The sequence below is a fragment of the Syngnathus acus genome, chromosome 2, assembly GCF_901709675.1.
Source record: "Syngnathus acus chromosome 2, fSynAcu1.2, whole genome shotgun sequence".
In the NCBI taxonomy this organism is placed as follows: domain Eukaryota; kingdom Metazoa; phylum Chordata; class Actinopteri; order Syngnathiformes; family Syngnathidae; genus Syngnathus; species Syngnathus acus.
In genome coordinates, this window is record NC_051088.1 from 6386553 (window position 1) to 6402350 (window position 15798).

The 15798-nt window shown below is 38.7% G+C and overlaps 2 protein-coding genes across 3 annotated transcripts in view; both read right to left on the reverse strand.

The window, feature by feature from the left end:
* Window positions 1-1139: 1139 nt before the first annotated feature.
* si:ch211-220i18.4 (SRSF protein kinase 3) lies at window positions 1140-8672 on the reverse strand. Its single transcript, XM_037245810.1, has 12 exons — window positions 8423-8672; window positions 7502-7596; window positions 6951-7059; window positions 6296-6383; window positions 6108-6195; window positions 5513-5619; window positions 5011-5173; window positions 4678-4754; window positions 3999-4106; window positions 3609-3678; window positions 3427-3519; window positions 1140-2892 (listed from the first exon to the last, which is right to left on the reverse strand). The coding sequence occupies exons 1-12, from the start codon at window positions 8527-8529 to the stop codon at window positions 2708-2710; spliced, it is 1290 nt and encodes a 429-aa protein (XP_037101705.1). The 5' UTR covers window positions 8530-8672; the 3' UTR covers window positions 1140-2707.
* Window positions 8673-9903: 1231 nt separating this feature from the next.
* The window catches only part of plxnb1a (plexin b1a), a 41159-nt gene continuing 35264 nt past the window's right edge, over window positions 9904-15798 (reverse strand). For both annotated transcript variants that reach the window (XM_037279219.1, XM_037279218.1), the window contains 10 exons: window positions 15380-15554; window positions 15127-15230; window positions 14856-14940; window positions 14263-14435; window positions 13881-14041; window positions 13534-13681; window positions 13089-13153; window positions 12463-12538; window positions 12209-12283; window positions 9904-11608 (listed from right to left, as the gene is read on the reverse strand). In XM_037279219.1, the coding sequence (XP_037135114.1) occupies window positions 11504-11608; window positions 12209-12283; window positions 12463-12538; window positions 13089-13153; window positions 13534-13681; window positions 13881-14041; window positions 14263-14435; window positions 14856-14940; window positions 15127-15230; window positions 15380-15554 (1167 nt within the window). In that variant the 3' untranslated portion in view covers window positions 9904-11503. The remainder of the gene's footprint in view (window positions 11609-12208; window positions 12284-12462; window positions 12539-13088; window positions 13154-13533; window positions 13682-13880; window positions 14042-14262; window positions 14436-14855; window positions 14941-15126; window positions 15231-15379; window positions 15555-15798) is intronic.

A 15798-nucleotide genomic window follows, 5' to 3' on the forward strand; every position in this document is an offset into this window, starting at 1 on the left:
TGGTGTCCCTCTCCTCTATCTGCCTATCTCATATTGTAATTTGTAATTGTTTTAATGTTTCATATGTGAAGTCAATAAGTAAAAGCATTAAAGGCAAAAAAATATATATTTATAGAAGAAATTGACAACTCTCGATCACATTAGGAATAAACACAACATCCCCAGTGGTTCTTACAAATATATTGTTGGTTTTAGGAATATATGTATAATGCTACATTGTAAAAACAGAACATTATTATTTTCTAAAAGCAAACTTTTTTGTAATTTAGCGCTTTGTAGTGGATTGCTTTTGATAGCCCAAGTCAATCCTGCGTCAAGAACAATATTAAGGTCATGGCAGGTGTATTTTCATCTTCATGCAGCAAATTGAGGTGGATTTGAACAAGAGACTGTCATTTACATCCGCAGCAGAGCATCCAGTTCTGTGGGTGAGTCACAAAACCCAAAATATCTCAACACGTAGACATGCGCACGCACACACACACACATACACACACACACACACACACACACACACACACACACACACACACACACACACACACACACACACACACACACACACACACACACACACACACACACGCACACACACACACACATACTGAGAGGGTGGCATAGGCTAAGAGCGCCAGCCACTGTGTGAATCCTGTGAATATTGTCCAGTTAAACGTCTGTTAATCATCAGTGGCTCTTTCCTGTGTGGTCTCACTCTCGCAACCACCACACTTGGTTAAATATCAGCAAGTAGCAACATTAAATTGTATATTTAATTCAGCCATGTTGGTGAGTGTATGTGCGTGCAATCTATTCCACGTTTGTACTTATGATGATCTATGGCAATTAAATGCATCACTCAAATGTAAGCATAATAAACCACCAGACTCTTTATTAGCTCCAGCTCACCCACCATTTTAATGATGACAAGCATGATAGAAAAACAATGGATTGAAGAACATTTCTCCCATTAAGTCCAAAAGGTAGCCAAAGTATCTATATGATATGATATAATATGACATAATATGATATATAATATAATATATGATATGATATATCAATAGGGGCATCTTGGGCAAAATTGATATTTTATTTGCTTGCTCATGAGCAAATAGCTCATTCGAAAACAAATGTCAGAAATGTTTTTTTTTCTTGCTCTTTCTGTCGCTCGTTCTCTCTGCCTTTCTTAAAAGTGATGTGAGACTATAAATGCCATCCAGTGTCAACCGGCCCATCACAAGGAATTTACTGGAGTTGACTCAACAGTCACAGGAGATTAAAGCAGGTGAACCTCAGAATAAAATCACATTTGCATTTTCAGGCGAGTAGAAGGCTGGAAAGGTGTGCAGGGAAGGACATGTTTTGTCATTGGTGACTTTTTTTATTAAATGTTACCACCAATGAGTAATGATCTTTAGTGTTAATGTTTGCTTCCTGAAAGAAGCTTCCATATACCACATAAAAGTTAAGTTTCGTTTTTTGTTTTCCTTGTTTGTTTGTTTTTTGCACTATTAGCAATCACAATGTACTACTTTTTTGTCTCCCTAAAAAGATTAAACGAATCAACAGTTGCCTTGCGACATTACGTTTGGACGATACTGACCAAGTACAATGGAGTATTCATAAACAAACAAATAAATAATAATGCCGTGTGAACAACCGGAACATAGATGCAACTTTGGAAAGGAGAACATAGTAGGCTGGTATGAGATAAAAAAAAACCAAATTATTCTTTGTGGAAATATAAATACTACTAAACTTTGATGTGAATAAGGTTGTAATTTTAAAGAAAACTGAAAACTTAAGTAAATGAAGTCATAACGTTTTTTTTAGATAAAGGTAGTAGTTTCTTATGAGTCTGAAAATGTAATCTCACCAGTCAACAAAATTGTAAATTTTGAGAGAGAAAAATATCTGATCAAGCAAATTAAAACACTCCTGTGGATCAAGCTCGAAGCTCGAGTTGCAGGCTGTAGGACCTTTTGTTTGTAAGAAAATATTCTACTGGTTTTTGACCCATAAACTCAAACTATACTAGATTACCCCATTTCATTGGTACTTTGTTTGGTTCTCACGTCTGTGTTCATTTAAGGTCAAGCACTACAAGGGGATTTGTTCAGAAGAGGCTGTGACAGACGAGGCCGTGTTATTGCCACAACTTTGGCTCCTACTGCTTTGCGTGAGTAGCCTACATCATTCACTTCAGGTTATATGAATTGATTCTACTTTGTTATATAAGTAGTCTTATTCATGGCGGCTGGTTCTCGGTGAGCTTCCTCTGTGACATGGCCACATCTCACCTCCTGGCCTAGAAATCTTTTTCCATTTAAAATACTCACTGCCACAACAGAGAATAGTGGAAAAAACAATGTACACATATATGATAATCACGATCAACATTTTGGGAGGTTGTTTTAAAAACATATATAAAATCATATTAACGTTTGTTAACTGGTGATGAAACTGGATGGATGGATGGATGGATGGATGGATGGATGGATGGATGGATGGATGGATGGATGGATGGATGGATGGATGGATGGATGGATGGATGGATGGATGGATGCATTATATCAGATTATTAGTGTGAGTCGAGTTTGCAATGGCGAAGAAATGTGCTAAATCTGACATTGGCCTAACGTCACCATTACGAATCTGCCATCAAGTCTGTGAGAGCTTGTGGAAGTGCTGGTCTTTCCAGCCAGTTACATCAGGAGTTCAGCCAAGGGTGAAGGAGGCACTGTGCTGCAGTGGCCCTCCTCTTTGGGTAATAATCCAACATGTCAAGTAAGAAGTCAGAAAAAGTGGTGGCCTCGTCCAAGAGGAAGTGGTATTTCTCCACCAGAACGTCATACAAACTCCAGATCCTCAGTGGTCCAATACGTCGCAAGTCGCCTAGGTAATGACAAACATTGACACTAATGATACTGTCTTATTGCTATTCTTCCATCTATTTTGATTGCACACATTTAATTGTAAAGGACACAAGGTGGTGCGTCACGGTAGTTCAGTAGTTCCTTCAAAAATTAGCGGCCCATCGACCAAAAAGCAACAAGCCTCCTCATTGAAATATTTGCAAATTAGAAGCCAAGTCGTGTCGATAACTTTGATTGTGTAATGCAGTATATGCATTGTGATTGACTGCCGACCAATCCAGGGTGTAGTGTTGGGTGCCTTAGTAGTCAACTGAGACAGGCTCCAGTGACCCATGAGCCTGAATTGGAAACTGCACTGAAATGAAACTGTACAGAAAAGGGACGATATGCATGGAAATTCCAATCAACCATTTACCTCGCACACGATCACATGTAACCTCAAATTACCTGAGAAATGATGTCATAAAATCCTTAAACGAAAAGGACTTCAAATAAAAGTTCACAATTACAATGCAAGATTAAATGTCACAGAAACAAATGCACTTGATCTTACCTCTGTGGTTGAAGTAGTCTGCAGAGTATTTCCCAGACATAGCGATGGCTGGTGGGATTTTACCGAGCAGCTCCATGATCTGGGCTATGTGATCTGAGCATATACAGATTGCGTTATATGGCCGATGCTCCCCATAATCTCATTTAATCTCATAGCACTAATTAACTGTAATGGACACCTACCTTCCTCTAGAGAGAAGGAGGCGCCTGCTTTGGGTTCAAACAGAGCGTCTCCTGTGAGTAACTCAAAGGCCTAAGAAAATGAAGAGAGAGATTGCATCAGAAATAGTGTGAATCTAGTGAGCATTCATTCAAAATAACCTGCAGCGCTCTTCCTCAACAGAAAGAATGAGGCATCCACCATGATTGGTGGACCAAACCTAAACTACAAAGCACTATTTATTACCTTATTTTTTAACCACTAGTGTAACTGCCTTCATAAGCTAACTTCAGAACAAAAAGGAGTGTACACGAGGAATACAAATAATAAGGTAAAAAAATAAATAAAGATTTAACATCTGATTTGGAAATTTCACTTAGTGACATAAAAAACAATCTAAATTGGTTTCTCACTATGCAGGCGACGCTCCAGATGTCTGCTGGTGGGTCATAGTCAGAGCCCAGTAAGACCTCCAGTGAGCGATACTGACGAGTCTGGATCTCCTCACAGAAATGTTTGTACTGCTCAAAGAAACAAAGGGTAAAAAAAATAATAATCATGAACATATTATGTACTAGGAAGTCAGAAATCATATAAAACCTCTTAAGTCTTAAATTATGTTTACCAATATCCATTTGGATTCACCAGAGCGTTAAATTTACAATAGTAGCAGGGACCCTCGAGCAAAAATAATGTATCAAATTGTTTCTTGCTTCTACTTTAATTAAAAACCGCATTACATGGATAATCTTATTAATATCGCAGTATGCTAATGAACCTCTGGTAAACTCACACTAAAGAGGCTCTTCTGTCATCATGGTGGGAGTTTTCGACTGATCCACTCACCACTTCACATTTCATTCTTTTGTTAAAGTCCACCTTCTCTCTACTCTGAATCCATGGATACTCGTTTTTTTCCCCAATCGTCATCAATTTGTTTTGATTCGGCGCAGGATATTTATGTATGGTACAGATACTCTACATTTTCACATCTCTTTTTTCCCTTCCCCTTTTTATTATAGACAATTACTTTAGAGATTTAAATGAAATGAAATTAAATTCGAGTGAATCAAAGCAATACTAGTGACTGACCACCCAGCAAGAACTGCCTAGGTCAGCAATCTTCACTGTGGCATCATGAAACACACAGGGAATCAGGTCCTGTTTTCCTAGAAGAAAATGACAGGGAAAATAAGGATTGATTTAATCTAAATATATTAAATAATGAAATTCAAACAGAGAACACTGAATACTACTACTCAAATTCATATTCAGATAAGTTTATCCCATTTGCGGTAATTCATTTTTAGCTTCTCAGTTTACATTCATACTCCCAGTCAGTCCATGAATGAATGGATAAATGAATGAATAGTATATATCAACGACAAACACATTGAAGCAAGCAAGAAAATAAATAAACAGTGCCTGTGGTGTCAGCCTCATTTCCCTTTAGTCCACTGGACACAGTGCTGTTAAATACTGGTCCAGTCTGGGGATGCTCTTTTGGACACAGCAGGATGTTCTCTGGCTTGATGTCTGTGTGGATGATTTTACACTGAGTGTGAAGGTAATCCAAACCTTGCAGAACCTAAAGGTAACATAAAATAAGATAAGATTATTATTATTTACTATAATAATAATAATAGTAAATGTATATATACATATATACGTGTATATATAGAGAGAGATATACGTGTATACATATATACGTATATATATATATATATATATATATATATATATATATATATATATATATATATATATAGTAATCCCTCGTTTATCGCGGATAATTGGTTCCAAGACCACCCGCGATATGTGAAAATACGCGAAGTAGTGTCACCCTTTTTTTTAACATACATACATTGTTTGCGTATCAATAGGAAAAATTTATCAAATAATACGAAAACCTTTTTTTAAAATGTACCTGGGTGACTATCTGTTTGACATATGGCTGCAACAGTCGGGTGTTCCCAGAGCGCATCTGCAAGCTCCTCAGGTCTGGTCCGAGCGCCTCCATTACAAGACACGTGTCCAACAGCTCTTATTAAGGTCAACTCAATGACCAGAAGTGCAGTGAAACCTCTGATATGAAACAACTATCATCAACATCTGTTCTTCAAAGTAAAATGCACCTTTACCAGCACTTTATTCAGATTAGGAAGCAGTTTCAACTGGAAATAGAAACAATCTCTTATTAGGTGAAACTCAAAATCAGTTTTTTTTAACTAACCTTCTAACATTCTTAACCGTTATACTTGGTTGTATAAGTGTAGTGTTCTACTGTTGATTGACAATGATGTGCCTCACATATCTCATCTCACCTCATTTCTAACTGATAGGAAGAAACGGCAGAGGACAGAGATAATGAGCCAGGCAGTTCTACCAGTGTGTGGTAGGAGTGGCCTTTCAGTGCCAAGTAACGTGATTGCAAATGAATGCACTTTCAACAGAATAAAAAAAATCAAGGGTCGTGTTTAGCAATTTCAACAAATGGATCAAACTGGTATGAGTGAGGATACGAACGCCATTGTCTCCAGCCAGCTTGAACTCATCCAGCAGACGGACAATCCTTTGACTGTGTGGATGTTGGCTAGTGGGACCAGCGGTCTACAAAGAAGACAATGTGGCGAGGAATAAGATAGTGGGAGGAATCAAATTACACAATTAAGAGGCAATGGAAAAGTTGTAGGAAAACAATTGGACTGACACATCGTAGGAGAGTAAGTTCATCCTGTCCTGCTTGAGCGAAAGCAGCTCCGCTCTTCAGAACTTTCACTGCAACATGCCGACCCAAACTGAAAACAGCATAAAAGATGACTGTCATCACTAGTAGCAGTAGTTTTTATAAGAGATATGCTTAAATTAAACGCTCCATGGTTTTTGGAGAGAACGTATGCTTGTAAGCACAAAAGGTAAGGAAATGTAGTGCAAACATTTTTGTACATCTTGAAATCTAAATTCGAATCGTGTAGACTTTAACTGCAGTTAATACCCAAGATTTATGAGCCCTATCCTCTTTTTTTCCTTAGACTTTAGTTAATGGAAGTCTGTTTAATTGCTATCGTACTGTCCAACGAGTACAGTACGAGTAGTCAGTAACTGTTCTTAAGAAATCCTGTAAAAAATACTTACCTAATCCTCTTAATGCACATTCTTTTTTTTACTTTTTTTTATACTACATTATTAAATGATTTATGCGGGACATGGTGCATGAACAAGAGTGGATCATTTCATATCTATGCGTGATTTGTAAATTGCTCAAAATGAAGTAATGCATATTATTGTAGTTATTGAAGTAATCATTTAAATATACTATATCGTGTCATATCATATTAAACTAATCAGTACAAGTTTGGATCTACCTGAGGTCCACGCAGAACCACACTGTGGCGAAGTATCCCCAGCCGAGCTTGGAGAGCACCTTGTATCTTTTGTTGAACGTGTCGCCAATCTGCACATGGTGATAGCCACCTGAGGAAATAAGACAGGGAAAACTGATATTCCTCGTAGAACATTATCTTCAAGCTATTTCTGGTATTGCATCTCATGTCTTTCCATACTGTATTATGTAGTAAGTCATCCATCAATCTTCTATTTAGCTTGTCCTCATTTATCGGTCAGGGTTGAGCTGGAGCTTAGCCCCAGCGGATTTTGAGTGAGAGGCCGGTGATATTAATAAACAATCAATCATAGTGTAAAGATCCTGACAACAGCTATTATGGTATTAGAGACGGACACTAATACTACATCAAACAGAAACTGGAGTTTTGTCGAAGATCAGACCAGCACAACGATAAACTTGGAAATTAATTTTTTTGGACAACAGTGGCTTCCTCTGTGGTGTCCTCCAATTACACACATTACTATATTAGCGTATGTGTATAATGGTGGAAGTTATGAAATGTCCTCATACCATAACAGTATTCTCTTGGGTTCTCAGCGTCCTTGAGCTCCAGCTGCTTGAGGGATCCCAGGGCGTCGGAACTAAGCGATAACCTAGATTTACTCCTGAGACATACATGCACACACAAAAACACACGCACACACACACGCACACACACACACGCACGCACGCATCCACGCACGCACGCATGCACGCACACGCACACACACACACACACATACACACACAAGAATGTGAAGACAACAACTCCGTACATACATAGCATACCTCCATCAAGGCCAAACAACTCTGTTTTAGAGCTGCAACTTTACAAATACCTATTGTATTTGCCTGCAATTTTTTTTATTAAGATGCCTGTGTTATTCACTTAGAACTTAAGAAAATTGAGGCCAAATGTCTCCCTTACAACTCAGCTATCCGAAGCAGCCTGGATCAGAATTAGTTATCAGACAACACTCTACGGACACTTTTTGTCCTTTTTTTCTGATCCTGCTGATTGACAGAGCTACAAATGCAAACACATCACCCCCTACATTGCTGATTGTGCTGATGTGTCACCTATTTAGGACTGGGCTCACGTTGCTACTTGTAACAAAGTTCAAACAGACTTGAATCTCTAAAAGCAGACCATTTACAGCTCAGATGTTAATGAATTGGTAGCACCTTGTAGCCAAAAACTACCTGCTGTAACTTTGGCTACATGAGAATAATCAGCCAGAAAAAGCACACCCAAAACTGGATTTAGACAGCACCTCATATTTTTCAAAAATAAAACATCTAGTTCTTCCTATCGGGTCTGAAACTCGTCTAAAATAATAATGGCATTCTTTCTCTGTGTAGTTCTGAGTTTCATAAAATTCCACTACCACAGTATGCTGTTTGCTGCAGTTCACTTTTTAAATCAGTCTCAACAAAACGCTTGCAACTCACGCGGGACGTTGAAGAGGGGCGGTGTAGCGTGAACGGCGACTCCTCTCCATCCTGTCCGACCTGCAGAAACAACAGCGGTTCAAGAAGTGAAAAAGACGAACAGTCATCAACTCCACTGAGCCACATACGGAAAGTGAAACTCTTTCTGGTCCTGGTCCCAAATTTATTATTGGGATACATTCAGTGTTGTATTTCTCTGTTACTGTCTATCTGTTGCTTATTTTCAAAGTCCAGTCTGACTGAAAAGAATTCAAGGAGTTACAGCTGTTGGTTTTTTTGCGTGTGCATCGCTAACATGATCGGGAGGTCATATGGGTCACACGCAGAAACCTGGCACGAGAACGGGATCCCCATCGTCCAACACGCCAATTATAGTATGGCAGTTCGTGTTATGTAAATGTATCTGGAGACACAAAATCCACCTCCCGTATCTGATGGACTTTTGTGATTGGATTAATTTGTCATTCACTAATAAATCACTAAGTTTAAATGTACTTCAGCACATACGCCTTACAGTTCTGAAATTGTCACAGTTCTCCCAATGCCTGTATAAGTTTTCTTCCACTACTCCAGTTTAGTGACTCTAAATCAGGGATGGTCAACATTCTTGCATAGATTAAATTTTTCCCAGACCTCCCTTTCATTTCTTCTGGTTTTCATGGGAAATTTAAGTGTGAATGGTCTATCTAATTGGCTGGCGACCAGTGAATATCAGTATCAGCCTCTTGTATAAATAGTCTGCTGGGATAGGCTCCAGCACAACTCAGTTTGGGCTTGCATTAAAGAGACTTCTCAGAACATGTGTGTGTGCGTGCGTGCGTGTGCAAGCAATGTTTCCAATCTCATTTTCCATCGCCTCTAGTCTTACATTCCAAAACACAAGCAGATTAATGCTCATGTCGATCACAGCGCTACCTAGTGGTTTTCAACCTAGCTTTCAAGACTGTGCTAATCACCAACACAGCATCCTAACCTTATAGCGCCGTGGTCAGTGCATTAGAGTCCCAGCCGGTGACACAGTGGTTGCATCGGTTCAAAGCGCAGGTGGTGTTGCTTGGAGTTAAAAATGTCTCTAGATGAAATTCCCCCTTAAACAGACTTACTAGTAATTCCAGCCTTGTTTTCTGATTATTTTTAGCAGATCTTGGAATGCCCTCATTTAGATCGATAGCTCCGAGAGCCTGATGATGTCACTGGCAGAAAGATTGTTTCCTTGGATGGTTGGTGTTATTTTCTTCTGGTATTTGACAGAAGAGTTTTGTACTGAATTGTCTCCAGTTCTTTTGCTGGCATCCCACCAACACGTGGCAGCGTCTAAATTTTGGTAACAAAAAATTGGCATTCCACCTGCCATTAATTTTTCCCTAACAAATTGATATTAAAAATGAATGCAAGTTTAATTTTTCTGATCCAAAAATATATAAAGTGAGTTTATTGGTTAAAAAAAAAAAAAAAAAAAAAGGACAATATTGATATCAGTCTGTATCTGTACTGGGTAATTTATTCTGTACTTGAGTCGCTACATTTAAAATCAGTATAAAGATCCCGCCCAAAAAATTATGTAATATTCTGCTCACAAGACAACTGTTAATCTGATGGGTTATAATAATTCAAACCATTGTTAGAACCGGGAACACTTTATTGCAGCATATTCAGCCATTGTTAGGTCAGGATTACTTGGGTAGAGTGTGCAACTACAGAAAAAAATGTCACAACAATTAACAGCGACTTTGCATCCGCACTCAAGCTACAAGCGACACTAACGTGTATGTACATGAACAGGACTTGAAATATTATTCAGTAAAGTGAAAATTGCTGAGTTTTTGTTTAAATCACAGCAAGACCTCACATCTTAAAACAAACAAATGTCTAAAATATATCTCTTTTTTGTTTTGAAAATAAAAATAAAATACAATTAACTTGGAAGGGCACCTCAGTGACAAAATTCAATCACATTTACCAACATAAGCTATTCAATAAATAAAAATAAATTAAAAACTAAAAGCAACATAGAGGAACAAAGGTACCTTCAGTAAGCTAACATAAGATGTAAAATGAGCTGTTCTGTGGGGACAGGTTTTATACACATTTCTCTTAATCCACTTTAGTTTATAGAAAAAAACCTGGATGAATGTTGCAAAGAACTTGATGATATGAGAAATGACCAAAATAATCATGAACAAAACTGAGTGGATCAAAGCTTCAGTAACGGCTCAGTGAGCCTTTACTTTGGAACAGAGGTGTTAAATGCTAATGTAAGGATGCTCACAGCAACACCAAAAAGCTGTCGCTGTCATGCCTGTCAATGAAGTCACAAATGTTTGAATGACACAATGGAAAAAAAAAAACGCCGATGGCATTTGCTTGAACTCCTTATGTTAGTAAAAAAAAAAAGCCGCCTTCCTTAACAACAAAACAAACAAAAAAAATATCTTGTTCATAGGCACCAATAACAGGAATTGTTTAGTGACTTTTTAAGGATGCATGTATCTTGTTATTGCTGATTTCCGAGAAGGGGAGGCCCAAATACAGATAACATGTTGGACGGATCTATTTTGGAGTGAAAACTAACTTTTGATAAAACCTTTAAAAGTGATTTTGTTAACTCATTTGGTGTTTCTGTGAAACAAATGTGACAATAACTAGAGCACAGTATAGCCAATAAGAACTGGTGGTAATTGGGTCCACAATGAATTAAGTAAGACTTGAAAGAATAACTGAAGGAAACTAGAAGCACATTTGTCTAGGACAATTTCCATCAAAGGTTAATGTGTTTTTGTTAAGACATTTATAACAGCTGGACTAGGCATTCAAGTCAAGTACTCTCACACCTTTTTGCCCTTTTCTTCATCTACTGTGTCAACTGAGGACTAAAGCGTGTACTTTGTACATTTTTAGGAATGTTCTGTGTGGTTTCTCGTTAAAAGCCACCAAGGGAAGAAAACATCCTTCCTTACTGTTTCCCTTTCTCAAATGCTCCACATTTTGTTTGTGTAAAAAATTGTTCTGTTTTTCAAGAGGTGGGATAATTTCCCGTCAAAGTCTTTGTGGGTAAAGGGGAAAACGTATCTGGCTGTTTGGTCATAGGTCTGTGACTTTGTTCTCAACGGCGGCAGCAATCTGTTGCAATCTGTAACCAAGCTGCATCTTCTGGGCTGTGCAGTCCTCCTCAAGGGCTGAGATAATCTAATCGCACAAGGAAAAGAAATGTCAAATTCAAAATAAATATACAGTATTGTCAAGAGAATTGCATTACGGTATTGAGAAGAAAATTCATTATTACATTTAATGCATTGATGATGCTTTTATAATGTTAAATTCTTATTATTGTCCTTCCCAACCCAAGGTTAACAGGGTCTCACCCCCACTTTGTCACCCTAATGTGTGACGCACACACAGCTTTAGTACGACTCAAATAACTTGGCTGTTTCACATAGCCTTTGATATTTAGCCATCTATTTTCTTCTTCAGGAGACTGCTCTGATGCGCTGTGCTGTAGTCTGAGTTAAAGCAGATGGTTGACTCGCTTAAATTCTCGTAACTCGCTGAAGTCGTGACGGATTGACAAACAAATTGGGTTATTACAAACCTTATTAACCTGGGTATGGTTCAGGCTAAATATTAAATTGCTTTTAAATATCATTTTTGAAAAAAGGGTCACATATGTCATTGCATATCAAATTCATTGATTTTAATTATTCTTTAGTATGCAGTAAAATAACCACATCTCATATGAATGTACCATCTACATTAAATTGTCACATTGGATGATTTTGTGACACTCACTTGGTCGTAATACTTGTTGATGTACTTGTACAGCTCATGCAAAGCCACCAGGAAGTTGACCTCACCGGCATAGTTCTGCGTTAGACGGGTGAAAACAGAGATGAACCAACGGGGGTGAAAGAGCGGCATTGGTTTGCATTCAGAATTCATTTTAAACTCAACATCCCTCTCAAAAGGATACCACTATGAATGATTCACAGGTTCTAACCCAGGACAACATTTTCCAACATGGGAAGACATGGAAGGTAACATACACGGGAGAGCTCTGCCAGAGCTGAGTTCATCTCCTGGTCACTTGCTGAGATAGTCTGGCGGATGTCGGCGTAGTACCTGGAGAAAGCAAAAGGGTAGAATATAAAAATAAAAAAGTATTTTATTCATGAAGAAAGACAATTTCAGCCAGTTGAGTGCTGAAATAATCATTTCATCAATTGTACCTTCTATAAAGACTATCAATCGTGACTGATAGTGGGAAGGATATGATGATGTTTTTTTTTAATAATTAAAATAATTTTGACAATCATGAGGAATTTGATGAAAGTTCATATCAAGGTCATTTTTACAGTGCCTTAAATGTGTGTTTAGAAAACAAAGAGAATGCCACTGTTCTCGACAGAAGCCACCCTTGCTAAAATAACAACTAGACATATTTGTTACATCAAAAAAACTCTTGTCTAATGAAGCTTCAACCCATCACCAGTGTAATATGCAGCAGACAGCAGTGAGTACGGCGTGTCTGCTTTGAGCGCATCCAAGCATGGAAGCCTCGCAGGCCTCGTCTACCTACTGTCTGGCCCTGACAGATTGTCCCAGGCCTCCCTCTCCTCCATTGCGGAGTGCCCCGGGTCAATGGGCTGACTGCCTGCCCAACATTTCCTACCTCTCAACCATCTGTTTGTAGCGCGGGATGTCTCTGGCATAGAGCAACTTGTTGATGGGGGAGTCCTGTGAAAGGAAGACAAATTGAAGACAAATTGTGTCCTCATTCTCAAATAAGCATTCAGGTGGGTAATACATGTCTCCTTCCGGGGCTGGGTTTCAGACCTTTCAAATAATACTAAGAATAATAATCAAAGGACTTTACTCTTACATACAACACTAAACATTCAATGACTTATCAACTTATGAGTTTTGTGCTGAGGTAATGTCATATTAGAGGAGCACATTCACAGATCTTTGTTCTAGGTATGCCTGGTGGCTCTCATCAGGTGTACCTAAATATGTGGCCGGTGAATAAGCAGTAATTGCGGTGACATAGTACGAGTGTAGTGGTTTTAGAAAGCGCTCTGCAGCAGTTGTATATTGCCGAACTATGATGAGCTCACCCGTCCTAGTTTGTGGTCAGCAATTGTGCAGGAGTCCATAAAAGTCTGAGCGATGACAAACAGCACAGCGTCCACGTGGTCTGAGGTTTGCACGTTGAAGATGAACTGCGGATTTTTTAGGATGTTGATCCAAAATCGCAGCGGTAAGCTGTTTGGTGAGACAATCACATGCATCAGCTGTATTGAAAGAACTAAGGAAGAGAGCAATAAACAAACCAGTTCTGTAAAGTGTAACCAGTAAGAAAATACTTTTAGGTTTCATTTAGTAATTCAACATTATTACACACCTCTCAACTTTTTTGTTTTTTATTATGTGTACGTATATGTATTTTTAAACTGGCCATTACCTGTTGGTTTTCCAGATATGGATAGTTTCCGGGTCGGTGATGTTGTGCTGCAGGGCCTGTTCATCCAACAAGTCAAAAAAGTATTTGACAGCCAAAGGGACGGGACGACTGGTGCTGAGAATTGCTGTGAATAAATCATCCACAAACTTCTGCAGTGTGCCCTGACAAAGAGTCCAGTAAGACAAATCGATGAGAGAAGAAAAAAAGAATATACATCCAAATACTTCAGTAAGCAACAGTACAAAAGTATCACGTGTGGACTTGAAACAGCACTGATCTGAACTCCTTATTTTACCGGCACATGAATTTTAAGCTAACCATTACTAAATTCTCAATATTTAACTCTAGAGCGCTTTGCATTTGTGAAGGTTCACTCAGTCACCTTCATGGAGAGGAGTCGCGTGAGGTAAATTTCAGGGATGGCCTTGGCTCGCTCACCGCCCTTCTCCCTCATGCTGCCCCTTCTGTGTTTGGGCAGCTCCGATTCCTCGCTGGCTTTTACCAAATGCCACAGTTTAACGCCGCCGTCTTCACCATCATCCAGCATAGGAGTCTCTGACGGGAGTCGAAACAAAATAAAAAAATAAATAAATAAAGAAAAAAATTTAAATAAAAAAAAAAAAAAAGAAAGACGTAGTATTCAAGCATTTAACGCAGATAAAATGTGCATAAGCAAATTGCATTCAACTACTGTACAGTGATTTACAAGATATAATTGCAAATATATAAAACCTTATTAAAGTTTACTCATGTGTCAAAAGTCACAAGGTATCCAAAAATTATAGGTGGATCGGTAACTACTATTGCCAATTTAATCACGTGACAATGTCATAATTCAGAAGTGTTTGACATGAATTATTCATACAGTCAAACAGCGACCTCTTGTGCTTACTATTCATCCTATTTTCTTAGGCAGCTGCATCGTTTGTGGATGGATATTTGTATACAACTGTTTCTGTGTGGTAACAGACTCACTCTCTCCAGGCATGTAATCTTGGCTGTCATGGAGGTGGTTTTTAGTGCTTCTGGGGATGAGGGCGACAGTAGCTCCATCAGGGACCTGCACCACCGCAGGGGGGAAAACCCCCCACACCATTTTCAGTACATAGCATATATAAGAAAAGGTAAAAACAGCATCATCATGTTTATTTATCGCTCTATTTCTTGTCGTATTGTCCATATGTATTCAGTAGGCTTATGTTAGGCTGATGTGCATTTACAACATGTACGTGTGGCTGAGACTGACCTTATAGTGTTGTAAAGTATTGAGGCGCTTCCACAAGCCCTGCACGACCGATGTGAGATCCTCATCTGACAGGATTAGGTGACCTGCCACACCAGAGCGCCACTCTGGATGGAAAATAGTAATCATATTATATAAAGCTGTTCATATGAGAACTTGTGTAAATGAAAGCAATTTGCACTTTCCATAGGGGCAGGAACCGCAAGTGTTTTTGTGTAGTGTATACTATTTTACTAACAATGCACACAAAACTTACCAAGGTGTAAGGAGTCAGCATGTGGTCTCCGGGAGATAGATGTCCCCTTCCAAGTTTGGTCCAAAAGTTTCTCCTTGACTTGGGAGATGGTGTCACAGTCCAAGACCTTGGCGGGCAACGTGGGAGTTGACGCTCCTCCATTGGCAGCAGCCGCTGGCATGACAACATTTAGGGTCTGCATTGACAGAATGGAATTTTGAGCATTTCTGAGGAAGGGAAGAGAAATCCCTACCTTGTCATGTTAAAGTAAGGTATTTCAAGAGTTGATAATTTGATGAATTAATTGCAACACTAGATGCGTCAACATAAAAGTAAGTATCAAATATCAAAACAGACCCATAGTCACATGTGGATTGAGCCTCAATTTGCAACAATTCTTACGATTAGAACAAATATTACAAAAAGGAAGAGTGCACACT